This window comes from Anomaloglossus baeobatrachus, chromosome 4 (assembly GCF_048569485.1).
Source record: "Anomaloglossus baeobatrachus isolate aAnoBae1 chromosome 4, aAnoBae1.hap1, whole genome shotgun sequence".
NCBI classification, from domain to species: domain Eukaryota; kingdom Metazoa; phylum Chordata; class Amphibia; order Anura; family Aromobatidae; genus Anomaloglossus; species Anomaloglossus baeobatrachus.
In genome coordinates this window covers 616356920-616380618 of record NC_134356.1, presented here as the reverse complement: position 1 = coordinate 616380618, position 23699 = coordinate 616356920, and the positions used below count along the sequence as shown (strand labels likewise).

The window sequence follows — 23699 nt, the reverse complement described above, 5'->3', positions numbered from 1 at the left end:
AGCGCCATTAATTCCACAGCGCTTTACATACATTGGCAATACTGTCCCCATTGGGGCTCACAGTCTAAATTTCCTATCTGTACATCTTTGGAGTGTGGGAGGAAACCCACGCAAACATGGGTAGAACATGCAGACTCCTTGCAGAAATGTTTATGATCCAGGGCTTGTATTCGGTAGGGTTTCACAGACCCGGCCTGGTCATGTCAGGGGTTAACTCCCATCAGCCTCGTCCTGGTTTCAGGAGACACTATATCTGGTCTCTGCACCTGCATTCCTGTGCTGGTTATAGTTTTGCTCTGCAGCCTGTGACTGGCTCTGGTGAGATTTCCTGGTTTATCTGACTCCTTGTTGTTCTCTGACCTGTACCCTCCCCCCGTTCGTCCATCTGCCCCGGTCCCTGACTTCCCGGTCCCTGACTTCCCGGTCCCTGACTTCCCGCTCCTGTTTGTTGTTTGTGTGTCCCTCTGCATTCCTGATCTCACGGCTTCTAACACTGTTCTGTTTTCTGATCTGATATTGATCCTCCCTCTGCAGTGAGTAGACTCTGAGCTAGACCCTGACTGCTTGACTACTCTATTGCCCCCTGGTGGTTCGCCTGGGAACTGCCTGCTGGAGTTACTCTGCTGTACTTCAGCTGCCTTTCTGTTACAGTGTCACTTTGACTCTCCTTCACTACTCTGCTGCCACCTAGTGGAGAATACGCTGTGCTACTTCTTACCAGCCCTTTGTACAGCGTGATAGTCTTATTATTGTTAGCTATTGATGAGGTCTCCGCACCCAGACTCCCCAAACTTCTGACGTCTCTATGACCGGTTGTCTGAATGTATAGTTACATTAATGAATTCACTGTTCGCCATCTGCTGCATCTATGTTACCATGAAAAGTACTAACATTTTTCAGCATACTTTTTGCCATGTTTATCTACTTCTTCTGTGATTACCATTTTATAGATGCAGAATGAGTTTACCATCACCCACGTCATTGTGCCCAAGCAGTGCGGGGGTCCGGATTACTGTAACACCGAGAACGAGGAGGACCTGTTTGTGATCCAGGACCAGCACGGGCTGATCACACTGGGCTGGATACATGTATGTACCAACACTTATCTTTTTAATAACGCTAGATGGTTTATGTTTCACAATTGTAAAACAGATGGGTGATAACGTCTGGATGAATGGGGGCCGCCTGCTGCTACCTTCACTGATCCCCAGAATTCAGCACTGATCCCCATTAGAAGGCAGTGTGAACACTCGACCGCCGCTCCATTCATTCCCTATAGGACTGCTGAGCGCTGCACTTGTGTCTCTGTAAAGAATGAAATGAGCGGTGGTCGAGCATTCACCTTGTCCACTATTCTAATGGGGAGGAAAGTGCTCTGTTCTGGCAATCAATGGGGGTCTCCGGAATTGGACCCACGCTAATCAACAAGTTATCAACTACCCTGTGGATACATTATAACTTCTTCCAACCAGAATACCACTTAGGTTATTCCCATTTTATGAAGTCATGGCATGTCCCTTAAAGGAGACTACGCTACAATTCTCTGCACAGTTGAGCAATCACAGGCCGCCATGCATAAGACAAAAACAGTCTAGGGTATTGCCAATGTTACACCATCTGATCGGTGGGGGTTTTATGTCATAGTAATGGAATAGTGTAAAAATAAGACACCACTTTGTCAGATGGGACTATCCCTTTAAAGGGAACCTGTCGCCTAGTTTTTCTCTTATAAGCTGCGGCCACCACCAGTGGGCTCTTATAGGCTACATGCGCACTCTGCGTTTTTTGCTGCATTTTTGGCTGCAGTTTTGTTGTCAGAACTTTCTGACATTTGACTTCCAGCAAAGTCTATGAGAAGTCAGATTTTCTATGCGCACGTTGCAGTTTATTTATCAGCGTTTTATTTGTCAATAGTTTGTGACAAAAAAAAATGCAGCATGTTCATTCTTCCTGCGTTTTTGTCAACATTTGTCACAAAAACGCAGCAAAAACGTATGTTGTGAAAAACGCACCTACAATTACAAGCATTTTCTTTTTCGCTCCTAATTGGGAGACCCAGACAGTGGGTGTATAGCTACTGCCTCTGGAGGCCGCACAAAGAACTACACTTAAAAGTGTAAGGCCCCTCCCCTTCTGGCTATACACCCTCCCGTAGGAGTACAGATTCCTCAGTTTTAGCTTTGTGCGCAAGGAGGTCAGACACGCACGCATAGCTCCATTGTTTTTAGTCAGCAGCAGCTGCTGACTATGTCGGATGGAAGAAAAGAGGGTCTATACAGACTCCCAGCATGCTCCCTTCTCACCCCACTTATGTCGGAGGTGTTTGTAAGGTTGAGGTACCCATTGCGGGTACGGCGGCAGGAGCCCACATGCTGATTCCTTCCCCATCCCTTTTTACAGGGCTCTGGGTGAAGTGGGATTTACCGGTCTCCAGGCACAGAGACCGTGCTCCATCTACAGCCCCTGGAGAAGATGCTGGATGGAGCGGAGTACATCAGGGACATGGCCCTGCTTCCTCAAGGTACTCTGTGTCCCCGTGTATCTGGCGCTCACACCGCAGCATGCTGGGTGTTGTAGTGCGCCGGGGGACATCAGCGCTGCGGCGCCTGTGCCATGGCCTCATTCAGCTTTGCTGAAGCAGGCACATTTATGGGAATAGGCTGCGCCGGCCGCTGGGACTGCGGCGCGGCTGGCACTTGTAGTGCGCCGGGGACTTCAGCGCGGCCTGCGCTTTTACGGCGGCCGCGCTGATAACTACAGTCCCCGGCTTTTGCGGCCTGCTTTCCTTTCGTTCCCGCCCCCAGACCTGCCAGTCAGGAGAGGGGCGGGACGCTGCCCACGTCTAGAACTCGGTCGCGCCGGCCGCTCGAACAGCGGCGCGGCTGGCACTTGCGGTGCGCCGGGGACTTCAGCGCGGCCCGCGCTTTTACGGCGGCCGCGCTGATAACTCGAGTCCCCGGCTTTTGCGGCCTGCTTTCGTTCGTTCCCGCCCACAGACCTGCCAGTCAGGAGAGGGGCGGGACGCTGGCCAGTGCATCAGCGCTGAGGGCTGGAGTCGTTTTTACATACTCCAGCCCTCACAGTCAGCACAGAGGGGACACTGTTCCCGCACTTTTGTTTGGGAACTCCCACGGACCGCCCCTCTCCACAGAAGCCGGCAGCCATTCTTGCTGACACGCTGAGCTGCAGAGGGGAGCCGGGGAGACCCAGACAAGGCATTCTGCAGCCTCTTACCCGCTGTTCAGCGGGCGGTAAGCAGCCCTCAGGGCTCACCCCCTCTTGTGCTCGTAGTATTCTTAGTATTTTGTTTCTACAAATACTTTGTACTGCATAGCGCTGGTCGCCCTTTGGCTATAGACTCTCTCACATGCAGAGAGCCAGCAGCATGTCGCCCGTAAAACGCAAGGGTGCCAAGGCACAGACATTGTATGCTTCCTGCACCGCATGTGGGACTTTTCTACCGGCAGGCTCCACGGACCCCCATTGTGTGCAGTGCTCGGCCCCTGCGGCGCTTGCACAGTCGGGACCTCTGCTGGACGTGTCCCAGGGTGTACCACCTGTGAATGCTGTCCAGGTGACAGGAACTGAGTTTGCAGCTTTTGCTGACAGAATGTCTCTCACTATGTCACAAATTCTTGACACATTGCGAGCTAGGCCTGTACTTCAGACCACGGACACTGTGCATGTATTGCCCCCTGGTCCCCCTCAGCTCCTAGCTCCGGGACGGGCATCTACACCTCAGGGTGAAGACTCTGACTCGGACGATGGCCCCGGGCAGCCTAAGCGGGCTCGTTATGACGGGCCCTCACATTCATCTCAATGGTCTGGATCCCAGCGGGATGAATCTATGGGTGATGAGGCGGACTTAACTGATCAGGATTCTGATCCTGGGACCGCTCTCAATCTAGATACACCAGATGGTGACGCAATAGTTAATGATCTTATATTTAACATCAATAAGATGTTGAATATTTCCCCACCAGCTCCTCCTGTAGAGGAGTCAGCTTCGCAGCACGAGAGAATCCATTTCAGATACCCTAAGCGTACATTAAGCACTTTTCTGGACCACGCTGACTTCAGAGACGCAATCCAGAAACCCCACGCTTATCCTGAAAGGCGTTTTCCTAAACGACTTAAAGATACACGCTACCCTTTTCCCTCTGAAGTGGTCAAGGGTTGGACCCAGTGTCCAAAAGTGGATCCTCCAATTTCCAGGCTTGCAGCCAGATCCTTGGTTGCTGTTGAAGATGGAGCGGCACTTAAAGATGCCACTGACAGGCAGATGGAGCTCTGGCTGAAATCCATCTATGAAGCGATTGGAGCGTCATTAGCGCCTTCTTTTGCGGCCGTATGGGCACTCCAAGCTATCACGGCCGGGCTTGCGCGAGTCGACTCAGTCACACGTGCATTTGCCCCGCAGGTAGCACCATTGACCTCGCAAATGGCGGCATTCGCGTCGTACGCGATTAATGCTGTTCTTGACGCTACAAGCCGCACGGCAGTGGCGTCAGCCAACTCAGTTGTTTTGCGTAGGGCTCTGTGGTTGAGACATTGGAAAGCAGATTCTCATTCCAAGAAGTGCTTAACCAATTTGCCTTTTTCTCGTGACCGATTGTTTGGAGAGCGTTTGGATGAAATCATCAAACACTCCAAGGGTAAGGACTCTTCCTTACCGCAACACAGACAAAACAAGCCCCAACAGAGGAGGGGTCAGTCTGGTTATCGGTCCTTTCGAGGACAGGGCAGGTCCCAATTCGCCTCGTCAAAGAAGACTCAAAAGGACCAGAGACGTTCAAATTCTTGGAGGTCTCAGTCACGCCCAAAAAGACCAGCCGGAGGAACCGTTGCCAAAACGACGTCCTCCTGACTTGCGGTCTCCGATGCCCACACCCGCGGTCGGTGGGAGGCTGTCCCACTTTGGCGACATTTGGCTAGCAAATGTCAAAGACCGTTGGGTGAGAGATATTCTATCTCACGGGTACAGGATAGAGTTCGGTTCTCGTCCGCCAACTCGTTTCTTCAGAACTTCTCCACCACCAGACCGAGCCGATGCTCTGTTGCAGGCGGTGGCCGCTCTAAAGGCGGAAGGAGTGGTGACCTCCGTCCCTCTTCAGGAACAGGGTCACGGTTTTTACTCCAATCTGTTTGTGGTCCCAAAAAAGGACGGATCGTATCGTCCCGTCCTGGATCTGAAGTTGCTCAACAGACACGTAAAAGTCAGGAGGTTCCGGATGGAATCCCTACGCTCCGTCATAGCCTCAATGTCTCAGGGAGATTTTCTAGCATCAATAGACATCAAAGATGCGTATCTCCACGTGCCGATTGCACCAGAGCATCAGCGTTTCCTACGTTTCGTCATACACGACGAGCACCTACAGTTCGTAGCGTTACCCTTCGGTCTGGCAACAGCCCCCCGGGTCTTCACCAAAGTCATGGCAGCAGTAGTAGCTGTTCTGCACTCGCAGGGTCACTCGGTCATCCCGTACCTAGACGACCTGCTTATAAAGGCATCCTCTCAAGAAGCATGCCAACACAGTCTGAAGGTGGCGCTAGACACTCTCCAGACTTTCGGGTGGATTATCAACTTTCCAAAGTCTCATCTAACCCCGACCCAATCTCTGACTTATCTTGGCATGGAGTTTCATACTCTATCAGCGATAGTGAGGCTTCCACTGGACAAGCAGTGCTCGCTACGGACTGGAGTGCAATCTCTCCTTCAGAGCCAGTCGCACTCACTGAGGCGCCTCATGCATTTCCTAGGAAAGATGGTAGCAGCAATGGAGGCAGTCCCGTTCGCGCAGTTTCATCTGCGCCCTCTCCAATGGGACATTCTGCGCCAATGGGATGGGAAATCGACGTCCCTCGACAGGACTGTCTCCCTCTCTCAGACTGCCAAGGACTCTCTACGTTGGTGGCTTCTCCCCAACTCATTGTCACAGGGAAAGTCGTTCCTTCCCCCGTCCTGGGCAGTGGTCACGACAGATGCGAGCCTATCAGGGTGGGGAGCGGTGTTTCTCCACCACAGGGCTCAGGGGACGTGGACTCAGGAAGAGTCCACCTTGCAGATCAATGTTCTGGAAATCAGAGCAATCTATCTTGCCCTGCGAGCCTTCCAACAATGGCTGGAAGGCAAGCAGATTCGGATTCAGTCGGACAATTCCACGGCGGTGGCGTACATCAACCACCAAGGGGGAACACGCAGTCGCCAAGCTTTTCAAGAAGTCCAGCGGATTTTGACGTGGGTGGAAAGCAGAGCGTCCACCATATCTGCAGTTCACATCCCAGGCGTGGAAAACTGGGAAGCAGACTTTCTCAGTCGCCAGGGCATGGACGCAGGAGAATGGTCCCTTCACCCGGACGTGTTTCAACAGATCTGTTGCCGCTGGGGGTCGCCGGACGTCGATCTGATGGCGTCACGGCACAACAACAAGGTCCCAGTTTTCATGGCACGGTCTCACGATCACCGAGCGCTGGCGGCAGACGCCTTGGTTCAGGATTGGTCGCAATTCCGACTCCCCTATGTGTTCCCACCTCTAGCATTGTTACCCAGAGTTCTCCGGAAAATCAAGTCCGACTGCCAGCGAGCCATACTCGTCGCTCCAAATTGGCCAAGAAGGTCGTGGTACCCGGATCTGTGGCATCTCACGGTAGGCCAACCGTGGGCACTACCAGACCGTCCAGATCTGCTGTCTCAAGGGCCGTTTTTCCATCTGAATTCTGCGGCCCTGAACCTGACTGTGTGGCCATTGAGTCCTGGATCCTAGCGGCCTCAGGTTTATCTCAGGGAGTTGTTGCCACAATGAGACAGGCTAGAAAACCATCCTCAGCTAAGATCTATCACAGGACGTGGAAGATATTCTTAGCGTGGTGCTTGGCTCAAGGGTTTTCTCCCTGGCCATTTGCATTGCCAATTTTTCTTTCCTTCCTGCAGTCTGGGTTGGAAAAAGGTTTGTCCCTTAGCTCGCTTAAGGGTCAAGTCTCCGCGTTATCCGTATTCTTTCAGAAGCGCTTGGCACAGCTTTCTAAAGTACGCACGTTTCTCCAAGGAGTTTGTCATATCGTTCCTCCTTACAGACGGCCATTGGAACCCTGGGATCTGAACAAGGTTCTCCTTGCTCTTCAAAAGCCGCCTTTCGAGCCTTTGAAAGAGGTTCCCCTTTCTCGGCTTTCACAAAAGGTAGTTTTTCTTGTAGCGGTCACGTCTCTTCGAAGAGTGTCCGAGCTGGCGGCGTTATCTTGCAAATCTCCCTTCCTGGTATTTCACCAAGACAAGGTAGTACTGCGTCCAATTCCAGAGTTTTCTCCCAAGGTGGTTTCTTCCTTTCATCTCAATCAGGATATCACTTTGCCATCTTTGTGTCCGCATCCAGTTCACCAATTTGAAAAGGGTTTACATCTGTTGGACCTGGTGAGAGCACTCAGGATTTACATTTCTCGCACGGCGCCTCTACGCCGTTCAGATGCGCTCTTTGTCCTAGTCGCTGGTCAGCATAAGGGATCGCAAGCTTCCAAATCCACCCTGGCGCGGTGGATCAAGGAACCAATTCTTCACACATACCGTTCTGCTGGGCTTCAGATTCCATCTGGACTGAAGGCCCATTCTACCAGAGCCGTTGGTGCGTCCTGGGCGTTGAGGCATCAGGCTACGGCTCAGCAAGTGTGCCAGGCGGCTACCTGGTCGAGTCTGCACACGTTTACCAAACACTATCAAGTGCATACCTACGCTTCGGCAGACGCCAGCCTAGGTAGACAGGTCCTTCAGGCGGCGGTGGCCCACCTGTAGGAAGAGGCTGTATGACAGCCCGTTCATGTGGTATCTTTTTACCCACCCAGGGACTGCTTTTGGACGTCCCACTGTCTGGGTCTCCCAATTAGGAGCGAAAAAGAAGAAGGGAATTTTGTTTACTTACCGTAAATTCCTTTTCTTCTAGCTCCAATTGGGAGACCCAGCACCCGCCCTATCTGTTTTTAGGGTTTCGTTTTTTCGGGTGCACATGTTGTTCACGTTGTTTCTTAAGTTCTCCGATCTAGTTATCGGAGGGAATTTGTTTTGAAACTGTTATTGGCTTTCCTCCTTCTTGCTTTGGTACTAAAACTGAGGAATCTGTACTCCTACGGGAGGGTGTATAGCCAGAAGGGGAGGGGCCTTACACTTTTAAGTGTAGTTCTTTGTGCGGCCTCCAGAGGCAGTAGCTATACACCCACTGTCTGGGTCTCCCAATTGGAGCTAGAAGAAAAGGAATTTACGGTAAGTAAACAAAATTCCCTTCTTTTGTGACATTTCCAGGCTCTCTCTGACAAGGGGCAGTTTTAGCTGCAGTTTGTGAACACAAAAGATGCAGCGTGCGCATGTAGCCACATACAGCATTCCAGAATACTGCATATAAGAGCCCAGGCCACTCTGTATAACATAAACACCTTTATAATACTCACCTATGGGGCGGTCTGATCCAAAGGGTGTCGCTGCTCTCTGATCCGGCGCCTCCTCTCTTCTGTGCAGTCACAGTCCTTCATCCGAGGCTCATGTGCATGATGCATCCTACGTCATCCACACGGGCTGCAGCGTTGTGTGTGTGGTGCTGTGTGTGTGGTGCTGTGTGTGTTGTGCGGTTTGTGTGGGTGTGGGTGTGTGTGTTTTGGGGAGGTAGGTTTTGTGCAGTGTGTGTGTTGGAGGAGTAGTCCTGGGGGGAGAGGAGGATAATAGGAGGAGTAGTCCTGGGGGGAGAGGAGGATAATAGGAGGAGTAGTCCTGGCGGGAAAGGAGGATAATAGGAGTAGTAGTCCTGGGGGGAGAGGAGTATAATAGGAGGAGTAGTCCTGGGGGGAGAGGAAGATAATAGGAGTAGTAGTCCTGGGGAAAGAGGAGGATAATAGGAGGAGTAGTCCTGGGGGGAAAGGAGGATAATAAGAGTAGTAGTCCTGGAGGTGAGGAGTATAATAGGAGGAGTAGTCCTGGGGAGAGAGGAGTATAATAGGAGGAGTAGTCCTGGGGGGAAAGGAGGATAATAGGAGGAGTAGTCCTGGGGGGAGAGGAGGATAATAGGAGGAGTAGTCCTGGGGGGAGAGGCGGATAATAGGAGGAGTAGTCCTGGGGGGGAGAGGAGGATAATAGGAGGAGTAGTCCTGGGGAGAGAGGAGGATAATAGGTTGTAGTCCTGGGGAGAGAGGAGTATAATAGGAGGAGTAGTCCTGGAGGGGAGGTGTTTAGGTGCCCAATGTGTGCGGGGGGCGTGGCCGAGCGGGCGGGGGGGGCGGCCAAGCGGGTGTGGGAGCGTGGCCGAGCGGGGACGGTGTGCGGGGGGCATGGCTGGGCTGACAGACAGAATAAGGCAAATATATAGAGATGGGGATATATAGATAGATAGATAGAGGGATAGATAGATAGATAGATAGATAGAGGGATAGATAGATAGATAGATAGATAGAGGGATAGATAGATAGATAGATAGAGGGTTAGATAGATAGATAGAGGGTTAGATAGATAGATAGAGGGATAGATAGATAGATAGAGGGATAGATAGATAGATAGACAGATAGATAGATAGAGGGATAGATAGATAGATAGATAGAGGGATAGATAGATAGATAGAGGGATAGATAGATAGATAGATAGAGGGATAGATAGATAGAGGGTTAGATAGATAGATAGAGGGTTAGATAGATAGATAGAGGGTTAGATAGATAGATAGAGGGTTAGATAGATAGATAGAGGGATAGATAGATAGATAGAGGGATAGATAGATAGATAGAGGGATAGATAGATAGATAGAGGGATAGATAGATAGATAGAGGGATAGATAGATAGATAGAGGGATAGATAGATAGATAGAGGGATAGATAGATAGAGGGATCGATAGATAGATAGAGGGATAGATAGATAGATAGAGGGATAGATAGATAGATAGAGGGATAGATAGATAGAGGGTTAGATAGATAGATAGAGGGTTAGATAGATAGATAGAGGGTTAGATAGATAGATAGAGGGTTAGATAGATAGATAGAGGGATAGATAGATAGAGGGATAGATAGATAGAGGGATAGATAGATAGAGGGATAGATAGATAGAGGGATAGATAGATAGAGGGATAGATAGATAGAGGGATAGATAGATAGATAGAGGGATAGATAGATAGAGGGATAGATAGATAGAGGGATAGATAGATAGAGGGATAGATAGATAGAGGGATAGATAGAGGGATAGATAGATAGAGGGATAGATAGATAGATAGATAGATAGAGGGATAGATAATATATATATATATATATATATATATATATATATATATATATATATATATATATATATATATATATATATAAATTATAGCATGCAGTATATAAGAGCTCACTGGTGGTCCCTTTTAACACAATTTGTCAGACGTTTTACTGTATAATCTGAGAGCAGCATAATTTCGGATCTGATTGATGCAGTTTCAATACAATCAGTGTTTTTCAGCAGGAGATTACCACTAGAGGACTAAGTACCGCTTGGTAGGCAGTCTGTAGCCACATCTACAACACTGATTGGCAGCCAGGATTATGGGTGGGGTTATGCACAGCTCAGCATTCTAAGCACTGCTACATCTGCAACACAAAAAACAGGGATTTCATCAAAATTGCACTATGCTGTACAGTAAGTGATGCATCCCTGGAATCATGTTCTCTGTCCCTGCATTATGCTTTTTTCAGATTACATAGCAAAAACCTGCTGACAGAGCTTTCCCTTTACTACATGTTTACCAGTGGCTGAAAAAACGGTCCACTGTTTTACCCAACTGCAAAACATGTCTTAAGTAAATAACCAAATTCCCATCTTCCTTCCAAATACATAAATCACCTGTCACTCAATGTCTGCCTTCAGGTCACAAAAGGATTGGTTATGCTCAATTTTAGCCAACTGCGTCCCCTGAATATTTGCTCTCCTACCTATGGGAACATGCACTCGCATCTGACTTGAGCGTGCATACATCTGAGTGACTCCGCAGACCTGGAGAACTATGTGTGCTATTTTAAGTGAACGGCCATAGACTTGTAATTTTCGGCAGCTCGGTATAGGTAACGGATGTTGCAAATAATCATTTTTGCACAATGTTTAGCTGAACTGGCCGACATTGTCTGATCTGATATAAATGTTCTGCTTTTCTATATTTATGCTTTTAGTTGATTTTTGGTGGTAATGAAAAAGCGCAAATAGTAAAGTGCTAGTGTGCAGGAGGATGGGGCCTCGTGTGGAGTGCAGTCATACAGTCCAGAGGGTCTTATATTCTGCAGAGTGCGGGGACCGGGAATGAGTCACGTGGCATGGTTATGTTTTTATTTCTGCAGACACATCCTACACAGACCGCCTTCCTCTCCAGCGTTGACTTACACACTCACTGCTCCTACCAGATGATGCTCCCCGAATCTATCGCCATTGTCTGTTCTCCGAAATTCCAGGAGTAAGTACCTCTGTGTCTCTCTACACTTCTTTTTAATATTGATAGGGGCTGGTATGTTGGTAACAAGAAGAAAAGCACCCCATGTTATAGATCCATTTACACAGTCCTTCGGCTGCAGTTATGGCATTGCCTGATGTGTAATTGGGGGAGTACGGAGATAATTACGGTCCTCAGAAGCGGTGCGTGTGCAATGTCCTCAGAAGCGGTGCGTGTGCAATCTCCTCAGAAGCGGTGCGTGTGCAATCTCCTCAGAAGCGGTGCATGTGCAATCTCCTCAGAAGCGGTGCATGTGCAATCTCCTCAGAAGCGGTGCATGTGCAATCTCCTCAGAAGCGGTGCATGTGCAATCTCCTCAGAAGCGGTGCGTGTGCAATCTCCTCAGAAGCGGTGCGTGTGCAATCTCCTCAGAAGCGGTGCGTGTGCAATCTCCTCAGAAGCGGTGAACAGTCGGTCTCGCACTAACATTACGTTCCCACCATCAGCTTTCAGTGACTTTTTGATGTTGCAGAATTTCTACTACAGTTCAAAAGTTTGGGGTCACCAGACAATTTTGTCTTTTCCATGAAAAATCCTACTTTTATTTATCAAATGAGTTGCATAATGAATAGAGAATATCGTCCAGACATTGACGAGGATAGAAATAATGATTTTTACTTGAAATAATAATTTTCTCCTTCAGACTTTGTTTTCGGCACAGAATGTTCCTTTGCAGCAATTCCATCTTTGCAGACCTTTGGCATTTTGGCTGTTAATTTGCGGAGGTAATCTGGAGATATTTCACCCCATGCTTCCAGAAGCCCACAAGTTGGATTGTCTTGATGGGCACTTTTTGCACCATATGGTCAAGCTGCTCCCACAACAGCTCAATAGGGTTGAGATCTGGTGACTGGACTGGCCACTCCATTACAGATAGATACCAGCTGCTGCTTCTTCCCTAAATAGTTTATACATAATTTGGAGGTGTGCTTTGGGTCATTGTCCTGTTGTAGGATGAAATTGGCTCCAATCAGGCGCTGTCCACAGGGTATGGCATAGCATTGCCAAATGGAGTGATAGCCTTCCTTATTCAAACTCCCTTTTACCTTGTACAAATTTCCCACTTTACCAGCACCAAAGCAACCCCAGACCATCACATTACCTCCACCATGCTTGACAGATGGCGTCAGCCACTCTTCCAGCATCTTTTCAGTTGTTCTGCGTCTCACAAATGTTCTTCTGTGTGATCCAAACACCTCAAACTTCAATTTCTGTCCATAACACTTTTTTTCAATATTCCTCCGTCCAATGTCTGTGTTCTTTTGCCCATATTAATCTTTTCCTTTTATTAGCCAGTCTCAGATATGGGTTTTTCTTTGCCACTCTGCCCTGAAGACCGGCATCCCGGAGTCGCCTCTTCACTGTAGACGTTGACACTGGCGTTTTGCGGGTACTATTTAATGAAGCTGCAGTTCAAGAACTGTGGGGCGTCGATTTCTCAAACTGGAGACTCTAATGTACTTGTCTTGTTGCTCAGTTGTGCAGCGCGGCCTCCCACTTCTCTTTCTACTCTGGTTAGAGCCTGTTCGTGCTCTCCTCTGAAGGGAGTAGTACACACCGTTGTCGGAAATCTTCAGTTTCTTGGCAATTTCTTGCATGGAATATCCTTCATTTCTAAGAACAAGAATAGACTGTCGCGTTCTCATGAAAGTTCTCTTTTTCTGGCCATTTTGACAGTTTAATGGACCAATAAATGTAATGCTCCAGAGTCTCAACAATGTATACAGTGTAGACCCTAAACTTTTGAACTGTAGTGTAAATGAAAATACTTGTGTGTTTTTTTAATATACGTTTTTGGCACTGCATATTTTTTTATTTTTTTTTTGAAAAATTGACATGTCGTGTATTTGACATGCACACCATAGATTACACTGAGTAAACAATCGGCGCAGTACGCAGGAGATTTCTATACATCCCATCCACTTTTCTGAAACTGGAAGATGCTGCGTTTTTGACACAATGAAAATAATTAGCTTTGAAATCTCGTCAAAAGCTTATCGTGTGAATCCAGCTTTAAAGTCGGGATCACACTGATTTAATTGAGCTAAAAAATACAATTTAAAGGGAAGGTGTCGTGCAAAAAAAAAAAAAATTTCAATAACTGAAAAAAATTAAAGTATTAATGTTTTGTTTAAATATTATTGTTTTTAATTGAGCAAAATTTAAAAAAAAAATAAAGTTAGATATTTTCCACTGTTAAACACTAAGGGGAGCAGCTGCTGAAATCCTACAGAAATCCAACTGTAGAAAAAGCTCACATTACAGCTGCAGTAAAGTGGGCAGAATCTGCTCTCCTGTGTGTGTCACCTCCCCCTCCCAATCTGGGGGCTTCCAAAAGGATAGAAGAGAATGAAGTTTATGATCACAGTGCGGAGCCATTTTGTTGGTGACCACAAATGTCTAAAGTGTCACCAAGGACAGCATGACTATCACACAGAATAGGATTAGATACCCAGCTCAGCAGGCAGTATCACACAAGATGGGATTAGATACCCATCTCAGGAGACAGTATCACACAGGACCGGATTTGATACACCGCTCTGCAGACAGTACCGCACAGGATAAAATTAATACACAACTCAGCAGACAGTATCACCTAGGATAGGATTAGATACACAGCTCAGCAGACAGTACCACACAGGACAGGATTAGATACATAGCTCACCAGACTGTATCACACAGGACAGGATTAGATACATAGCTCACCAGACTGTATCACACAGGATAGGCTTAGATACATAGCTCACCAGACTGTATCACACAGGATAGGATTAGATACATAGCTCAGCAGACAGTGTCACGCAGGATGAGATTAGATACAGTCTGCTGAGCTGTGTATCACACAGGATAGGATTAGATACACAGCTCAGCAGACAGTATCACACAAGACAGGATTAGATACATAGCTCACCAGACAGTACCACACAGGACAGGATTAGATACATGGCTCACCAGACAGTACCACACAGGACAGGATTAGATACATGGCTCACCAGACTGTATCACCCGATAGGATTAGATACACAGCTCAGCAGACAGCATCACACAGGATAGGATTTAGATGCACAGCGTCGGGGGGGGGGGGTTATTGGAGACAGTAGCAGCGGGAGGACAAGGGGCGCCGGTAATTAAGTATTAAAAATACTTGATTTCATATTCACTATTTTTAATTAAAAAAATAAAAAAAACGTGAGACCCTACCTGTTAAGTTGCATGTCAAAGTCCCTCTTGCAAAATTGGCTACTCTGTAAGTTGCACCACAAAAAGGTACCATTTTAAATGGAACGTGTCTTGCAGACCATAATAAGAATTAAATGGCAGCACTGCATTACCTAGAACAGCCATGTATGCTGTGCATTAAAGGAATTGTGCAGGACTTATATATTGATGATGCACTGTTAGGATAAGTCATCAGTATTTGATCAGTAGTGGAGCTGAGCTAATGCTGCATTTTCTGCCACCGGATCTTGCTCCAATCCCGGCACTTTGATCCCTAAGATGCCCCTATTGACAATGGTGTGGGTACATGTGCATTCCTGCAGGGCCATCATGTGGTGCCGACAGTTTGCTACGACCGCCTGTCAGTCGAACATGACAGCCTAGTACTACATAAGTGGTGCCTGTGTTATCAGTTGATCAAAAGATCACTTGTTCAAGTTCCCTTGAGAGGGGTTTATTTATCAAAAAAATCAGATCCCTCGCAAAAACGCCATTTAGAATCGCACATAGTATATAATATTCTGAAGACCTGCGCCATTAATGCTTGTCCAAATTCTCTCCCCTCACATCGCCAAACAAAAATGGCTTGTTATAAAGGGTAAAACTGGATGAAATATCAAGGGGTTAATAAATATTGAGTGGAAGTTAATACAATCATGTTGTAGTAATTATTATTTTATTTTTTCCCTTCCCAGAACAGGAATTTTTAGATTGACGGACTATGGCATGAAGGAAGTGGGTGACTGTCGAGAGAAAGGATTTCACCCGCACTGCAGAGACCCTCCCCTGTTCTGTGTAAGTGAATTACCGTAGGGACTAACGCGGCTTCAGTGGTTCCTATTCTCTATGTATCCTCTGGGTGGCACTGCGCTAACACAGTCCTGTCGGCCACTTTTTTCTGCCTGGATTTGCCCGTACTGTCATCCATGTACTTCTGACAACACAGTCTTGACCGTGCACTGTTGTAGGCCCCCTAAGTTTCTCTATATATGAGGCCTCCAGAGAAGTGCTGATGATATGGGCAGATCACTGCACAAACGCCTCCATGCTGACAATAATCATTTTGCAAAACTTGGGGCAATCCTGAAAAATTATCGTTTTCTAGAAAGGCCTGATTATTATGCTAGCAAAATTGGGCGTTGTGCATCGAAACATTATGCAAAATTGTACATTTGACTGATCGCCGTGTGACACACCCCAGGTTCTTGTGTGCACCAGTTCTCGGTAAGCAAACAGGCTGTGATTTGTCTCTTTTGATTCATATGTTGTCATAGTAAGAAAGCTCTGCGAGAGCTGTCACTCTTATTGTATTCCTGCGGTTTAGGTTTAAGGGCGCTTTACACGCTACAATTTATCTAACGATGTGTCGGCAGGGTCACGTCGTAAGTGACGCACATCCGGCATCGTTAGTTACATTGTAGCGTGTTGTTACGGTTGCTGCGAGCACTGGAGACTAAGTCCAGATTTCTTGCTACTGCACATGTGCGAGCGCTGGAGACTAAGTCCAGATTTCTTGCTACTGCACATGTGCGAGCGCCGGAGACTAAGTCCAATCTTGGAGCCATTGCACATGTGCGGGTGACATCATCGCTGACACGAGGTCACATGTCTCTGACACCTTCTATGCCGATTGGTCGCTGGTCATGTGCTTGTGACGTCTTGCTCGGTGATAGGCCAGCATGACGTCACTCCTGTCGTTCTGGCAGCGGATTGGCTCTGGTGTCCTCCATCTTGGATGAGGCACAGAGTCTATATAGGACCCTGACACACGCCGCATGGTGCTCAGTCCTCTTGGTTCATGCATATGAGTAGACGCTCTGTGCGCGTTCCTCTAGGCATTCCTCTGTCTATGCTAGGTGAGCGCTACCGGCAGGGTAGCGTTCTTATACCTTACAGCTTCGGCTGCTGTCCGTATCCTTACCTCTTAGGGGAGCGGACATAGGCAGGTGCCTGGGGCACATGGTCTGGCTGGGCCTTGTGATTCTACTCGTAGGTGGACGTTGCCGCTAGGGTAACGTTCCTTATACTGCGTCTGGCAGTTGTTCGTATCCTCGCACACTAGGGGAGCGAACAGAGGTAGGAGCTTTGTGCGGCTTACGCTGCTGTTCGTCTCTTTTGCACCACTAGAAGAGCGGACCTAGGTAGGTGCCATTTCGCACACATTGCCTTTGTCTCTGTGATTATTAACAGAGATCATTCCACACACCCTCCAAGTAAGGGAGGAATTGCTTTACTTACTTATTATATCCTTCTGTGAGTTAACAGAGGAATTGCACTCTGCCATAGTCTGCAGCAAAGTCTTTGCACGGTGGACCCTGACTGTCTGATACTCCTTTCAGTTATTATCAGACAGCCCCCCGTAACACGTGTGATACCTCCGTGCGATTGAACGTCAAAACGTTCATCGCAGGCACGTCGTTCAATTCCTAAAAATTGAACGTTGGGTTGTTCAATGTTCCCGAGGTATCACACATCGCAGTGTGTGACACCCCTGGGAACGATGAACACATCTTACCTGCGTCCCACGGCTCCCGGCCGGTAATGCGGAAGGAAGGAGGTGGGCGGGATGTTTACGTCCCGCTCATCTCAGCCCCTCCGCTTCTATTGGCTGGCTGCCGTGAGACGCCAAACGTTCTTCCCACTCCAGGAAGTGGATATTCGCCGCCCACATCGAGGTCGTATGGACGGGTAAGTAAGTGTGACGGGAAATAATCGTTTGTGCGGCACATTCAACAAATTGCACGAGCCGCACAAACGATGGGGACGGGTACGATCGCATACGAGATCGCACACGCAATTGTAACGTGTAAAGCAGGCTTTAGTGTGGTGGCTGATTGTTCACCTGAGCCGTCATGTTTTCAGTAGGGAATTAAACTTGTCGGACACCTGATGGCGGCTTATCTCCAGTAAGGAAAAAAAAAAAGTATCAGCCAGGCTAAAATTCAGTAGTGCCATTCCAAAATGAAGGTGCACAAAGAACATACAATATTGTTTGTTGGTTTTACACCCTATGTTATTTATCATTTCTTATAAAACTATTCTACTAGTCCTGGATGTATCCGCAGAAGTTTGGGCGGCTCCTTCTCCAGCACAATGGGTTAATAACATGATGTACATCGGTATTTCAGTAAGCGGTCAGATCAGTTTCTTAAGGTCAAGGCCACACGGGGATTTGTGTGAGTGCTTGCATGACACTCGGCACACAATCGTAGCACAGTAGGAGCCGAGTGTCATGCGATTGTGGTCCGATCCTGTGATCAGACTACAGTTGCGAAGGGGAGGGATTTATCTTCCTAACTTCTCCGTAGCCGGCTATTGCGACTCTCGCACTGCACTCATATTGCACCGGTGTACCGCGAGTGCAGTGCCATGTTTCTCTCGCCTCATAGACTTGCATGGGTGCGAGTGGAACAGGATTGCATTGCACCCGCAGCATGCTGCGACTGTTTTCTCGATCTAATTAGGGCTGAGAAAATAATAGCTCATGGGTGCTGGCACGTGTAGTAATATTGGTCCGAGTGGAATGCGATTTATTTATTTATTTTTTTTTAAAAATATATATATATATATATATATATATATATATATATATATATATATATATATATATATATATATATATATATATATATATATATATATATATATATATATATATATATATATATATATATAAATTTTAAATTAAATTAAATTAAATTAACATTTAAATTACAGTTAGGTCCAGAAATATTTGGACAGTGACACAAGTTTTGTTATTTTAGCTGTTTACAAAAACATGTTCAGAAATACAATTATATATATAATATGGGCTGAAAGTGCACACTCCCAGCTACAATATGAGAGTTTTCACATCCAAATCGGAGAAAGGGTTTAGGAATCATAGCTCTGTAATGCATAGCCTCCTCTTTTTCAAGGGACCAAAAGTAATTGGACAAGGGACTCTAAGGGCTGCAATTAACTCTGAAGGCGTCTCCCTCGTTAACCTGTAATCAATGAAGTAGTTAAAAGGTCTGGGGTTGATTACAGGTGTGTGGTTTTGCATTTGGAAGCTGTTGCTGTGACCAGACAACATGCGGTCTAAGGAACTCTCAATTGAGGTGAAGCAGAACATCCTGAGGCTGAAAAAAAAGAAAAAATCCATCAGAGAGATAGCAGACCTGCTTGGAGTAGCAAAATCAACAGTCGGGTACATTCTGAGAAAAAAGGAATTGACTGGTGAGCTTAGGAACTCAAAAAGGCCTGGGCGTCCACGGATGACAACAGTGGTGGATGATCGCCGCATACTTTCTTTGGTGAAGAAGAACCCATTCACAACATCAACTGAAGTCCAGAACACTCTCAGTGAAGTACGGTAGGTGTATCTGTCTCTATGTCAACAGTAAAGAGAAGACTCCATGAAAGTAAATACAAAGGGTTCACATCTAGATGCAAACCATTCATCAATTCCAAAAATAGACAGGCCAGAGTTAAATTTGCTGAAAAACACCTCATGAAGCCAGCTCAGTTCTGGAAAAGTATTCTATGGACAGATGAGACCAAGATCAACCTGTACCAGAATGATGGGAAGAAAAAAGTTTGGAGAAGAAAGGGAACGGCACATGATCCAAGGCACACCACATCCTCTGTAAAACATGGTGGAGGCAACGTGATGGCATGGGCATGCATGGCTTTCAATGGCACTGGGTCATTGTGTTTATTGATGACATAACAGCAGACAAGAGTAGCCGGATGAATTCTGAAGTGTACCGGGATATACTTTCAGCCCAGATTCAGCCAAATGCCGCAAAGTTGATCGGACGGCGCTTCATAGTACAGATGGACAATGACCCCAAGCATACAGCCAAAGCTACCCAGGAGTTCATGAGTGCAAAAAAGTGGAACATTCTGCAATGGCCAAGTCAATCACCAGATCGTAACCCAATTGAGCATGCATTTCACTTGCTCAAATCCAGACTTAAGACGGAAAGACCCACAAACAAGCAAGACCTGAAGGCTGCGGCTGTAAAGGCCTGGCAAAGCATTAAGAAGGAGGAAACCCAGCGTTTGGTGATGTCCATGGGTTCCAGACTTAAGGCAGTGATTGCCTCCAAAGGATTCGCAACAAAATATTGAAAATAAAAATATTTTGTTTGGGTTTGGTTTATTTGTCCAATTACTTTTGACCTCCTAAAATGTGGAGTGTTTGTAAAGAAATGTGTACAATTCCTACAATTTCTATCAGATATTTTTGTTCAAACCTTCAAATTAAAAGTTACAATCTGCACTTGAATTCTGTTGTAGAGGTTTCATTTCAAATCCAATGTGGCGGCATGCAGAGCCCAACTCGCGAAAATTGTGTCACTGTCCAAATATTTCTGGACCTAACTGTATCTATCTATCTATCTATCTATATATATATATATATATATATATATATATATATATATATATATATATATATATATATTTCACATTTTTCTGGCACCGTTTTTCTCGCTATGTGTCTTAGGCCTAATCTCACGCCTTTGACGTGAGCCAGAAGCAGCAGAGCATGGATCGTTGCTCTATAACTCTGGTTGCAAGAGTCAATCTTCTGAAAATTAATTTTCTTCCCAAATTTCTTTACATTTTCCGTAATTTCCCTGTATGGGGGGCGCTAATAATTTCTTCTCTGCCATTTACAACTTAAATTACTATTGATAGGCGCAACCCCTGTATTAAAACTGTCTGTAAGCAGTCTGCTTACCTAAAGATGTGGTGATTGGTGCTCCTGGTTTCTTTTAGGCTGGGGCTGCATGGTGTTTGGTGTCACTGCTTTATCACAGCACAACACCTGTCAATTGGGGTCACATTGCAACAAGGATGAAAAATCAAACACTGATAACTTCTTGCAACTTGCTTGTCGTGGCCTAATTCACTTGTATTGCACTGCAATGTAACTGCAACACCGGTCGCATGGCCAAAGTTTTTTTTAGTGGTCACCTCCTAGCCCTGAGTCCTGAGAAGAGGTCTTCAGCTCCACGCAGGAGTCCCAAGAGATGATGATCTTCTTTCTCTAGGGATGAAAGAGATGAAACATAATGATGTGTATTGTCAACCATCTACGCTATCATAATCTGGGACTGATGCTCAGGTCTCACATTATGTAAAAATGAGCATTACATTCGCCATTCTGGCATGACGCAGGGCATATATCTCCCATAACTGCAGGAGCTATGGAAACCCCAATATTCATATCTGGACACGACAGTGTGTCTAGCAATTATGCCTTAGGCCTGTTTCACACATCCGGCTTTTTGCCGGTTTGACGGATGCGGCGCACGCCAGTACAGTGTATACAGTACAATGGCAGCGCAGCAAGCGCCAGTCACATGCTGTCATGTGACCGGAGCATGTGACCCAGAAGTTGCGGCGCTGCCATTGTACTGTATACACTGTACTGGCGTGCACCGCATCCGTCAAACCGGCGAAAAGCCGGATGTGTGAAACAGGCCTTATTGAAAGGAAGCTGATGGCTGGGAAGGCGGTTCTCTTCCTCTTTGTAAACAAATTTCAGTCTTGCTGTCTTTTTCTCAAGCATTCCTCTGCTATACTTCCTTGTCCACACCAGGGGGTCCTAGCAGAACAGACGCCAGATGTAGTGTTCTCTCCCTTTCTTTCACCGGTTTTAATAAGTTTCTTTCTCCCTAGTTATACTTAATCCCATATGTTCTGTGTGGGGGTGGATGTGTCCTCTCTAGAGACTATAGAGCTGTCTTAGAGAAGGCAACAAAACGCAGTCAACCACATCTTAGCGTCCACCTCAAATACTGATTCGAAGATTGTGCCCGACAGTTTCTGACTGCGTCATTACAGCCAATGGCCTCCTGAGTGCATACGCCCGAATCCTGTTTCAGCACTACAGACGTGAACACCGACAGAGCCACCGATCAGTGGATCAAGCAATATGTGTATGGGGCCTTAAGTTTTGTCTTTCTTTTGCTACCAGTATGACACCGCTCTTGTTTTCTCCCCCCATAGGCCAGCAACCACACTACAATCTGTCAGAAGGACGTCACTGTCATGGACCTTCGATAATTCTTCTAGCGTCTGCCAACTCCCAGACCCTTCGTTGTCACCCCCGAGTTGCCAATAATCTGCCTGTAAAGAGCTGTTTGCGGATGTGGACTCTAGTACAACCATAAAGAGCGGAGATTTGCCGATCTATGGAGGTGGTGGCGGGTGTGCATTGGCTCCTGTCGCCTGCGTTTATTGCCTTGTATTATCTAGAGGAAACGGCACGGACCAGTCTCCTGGCTCTACACGGCTTCCTGACACCACAGGCGTTTAATTGGTTGATGCATTTCTCTCTGCAAAATTAACAGCTTGTAACACATTTGGTGCTAAAGTTTCCTTTCTAGGTATCGGGACTGTACATTTTCCAAAAAAATATTTTTCTTTTTTTATTAAATACAGTGGAGCTTTAGGTAACAACCCCTTTTAGCAGCATTTCTGCAGATGAGCAAGTGTTCTTCATTCAGATGTTATTTTAGTAATAGAAAATTTGTATATAATTTAATTTATTGATCATTATTTTTTTTTCCCCCGTAAAGAAAAACCAGAAAAAACCCACCCGATATCTCACTGTTTGATAAAAGAGAATAATACTGTATAATGTTTATTTTCTAGCAGCATTAAATATTTTCAGTGCTTCCTGAAGGTGATCACAGATGTGGGGCTGTTAGTACTTTAAGTATCATCGTACGCAACGGACTAGATAATGCCGGAGGATATTTAAAGGGGGTGTCAGGGCCACTCACATCTGCATCCGAGGTGGATGTACCTGCAGAGACACGGGCATGATTGGCAGATATAATGCTCTTGATTTATTCTAATGTACAGGATACGTGCACAATACCTGTCAATCATGCACGTGTCTGTGTAGATATGTGGGGTCGTAACATGATTGCAATCACTCATCTTCCAATGGGGAATTCATTGACCGCAGGCAACCTCTGTAATTATAGACCTTCACTTTTACTTCCTCCTACACAATATTGTTCATGCGCTCGAAAGCCACATTACCCACTAAGGCTCCATGCCCATGATCGGGGTTCACAGCGTTTTGGACGCAGCAGCATGTTTCAGCGGCCTCCAAAATGCCGCATTGTACAGTACAAGCACAGTGGATGGGATTTCTAGAAATCTCCTGCCCACTGTGCGTGTACTGCCCGCAGCGTAAACTGACCTGCGGTGCGGCTTTCAGAGCCGCAAGCATGTCAATTGTTTGGTGCAAAGACACGAGTGTTCTCCGCAGGGAGAACAAAGCAAGAGACCACAACTGCCCGAGCCCGGATCGTGGGCATGAGCAGCTGTAGTCTCCTGCGGAGGAGACTCGTGGACCCGCTGCGTCCAGTATGGAGCGGGTCCTGATCCTGTGCACATACCCTAATGGCCAGGATCCTGACACAACACGATCAGCACTGATTAACGGCTCCCTTGTCCAGTACATGTCAGTCCTGCCTTTGTCATCATGGGGCTGACAATTTATACGACCTAACTTTGAACTCTATAGCTGCTACTTAGGGGTACTTCTGACATGGCGAGATCGCTATCGAGATCACTGCTGAGTCACTTTTTTTTGTCACGCAGCAGTGACCTCATTAGCGATCTCGCTGTGTGTGACACTGAGCAGCGATCTGGCCCCTGCTGTGAGATCGCTACTCGTTACACACAGTGCTGGTTAATTTTTTTGGACGTCGCTCTCCCGCTGTGAAGCACACATCGCTGTGTTTGACAGCAAGAGAGCAACGATCTGAATGTGCAGGGAGCAGGAGCCGGCATCTAGCAGCCTGCGGTAAGCTCTAACCAAGGTAAATATCGGGTAACCAAGTGAAGCCCTTTGCTTGGTTACCCGATATTTACCTTGGTTACTAGCGTCCGCCGCTCAAAGGCTGCCAGTGCTGGCTCTCTGCACACGTAGCTGGAGTACACATCAGGTTAATAAGCAAACCGCTTTGCTTATTTACCCGATGTGTACTCTGG

General features: G+C 46.8%; 1 protein-coding gene across 1 annotated transcript in view; it reads left to right on the top strand.

Moving 5' to 3' along the window:
- Positions 1-22412, top strand: part of STAMBP (STAM binding protein) — a 60856-nt gene extending 38444 nt beyond the window's left edge. The window contains exons 7-10 of the mRNA XM_075342951.1: positions 951-1088; positions 11326-11438; positions 15389-15488; positions 21696-22412. Of these exons, the coding sequence (XP_075199066.1) occupies positions 951-1088; positions 11326-11438; positions 15389-15488; positions 21696-21752 (408 nt within the window). The 3' untranslated portion in view covers positions 21753-22412. The remainder of the gene's footprint in view (positions 1-950; positions 1089-11325; positions 11439-15388; positions 15489-21695) is intronic.
- The last annotated feature ends 1287 nt before the right edge of the window (positions 22413-23699 follow it).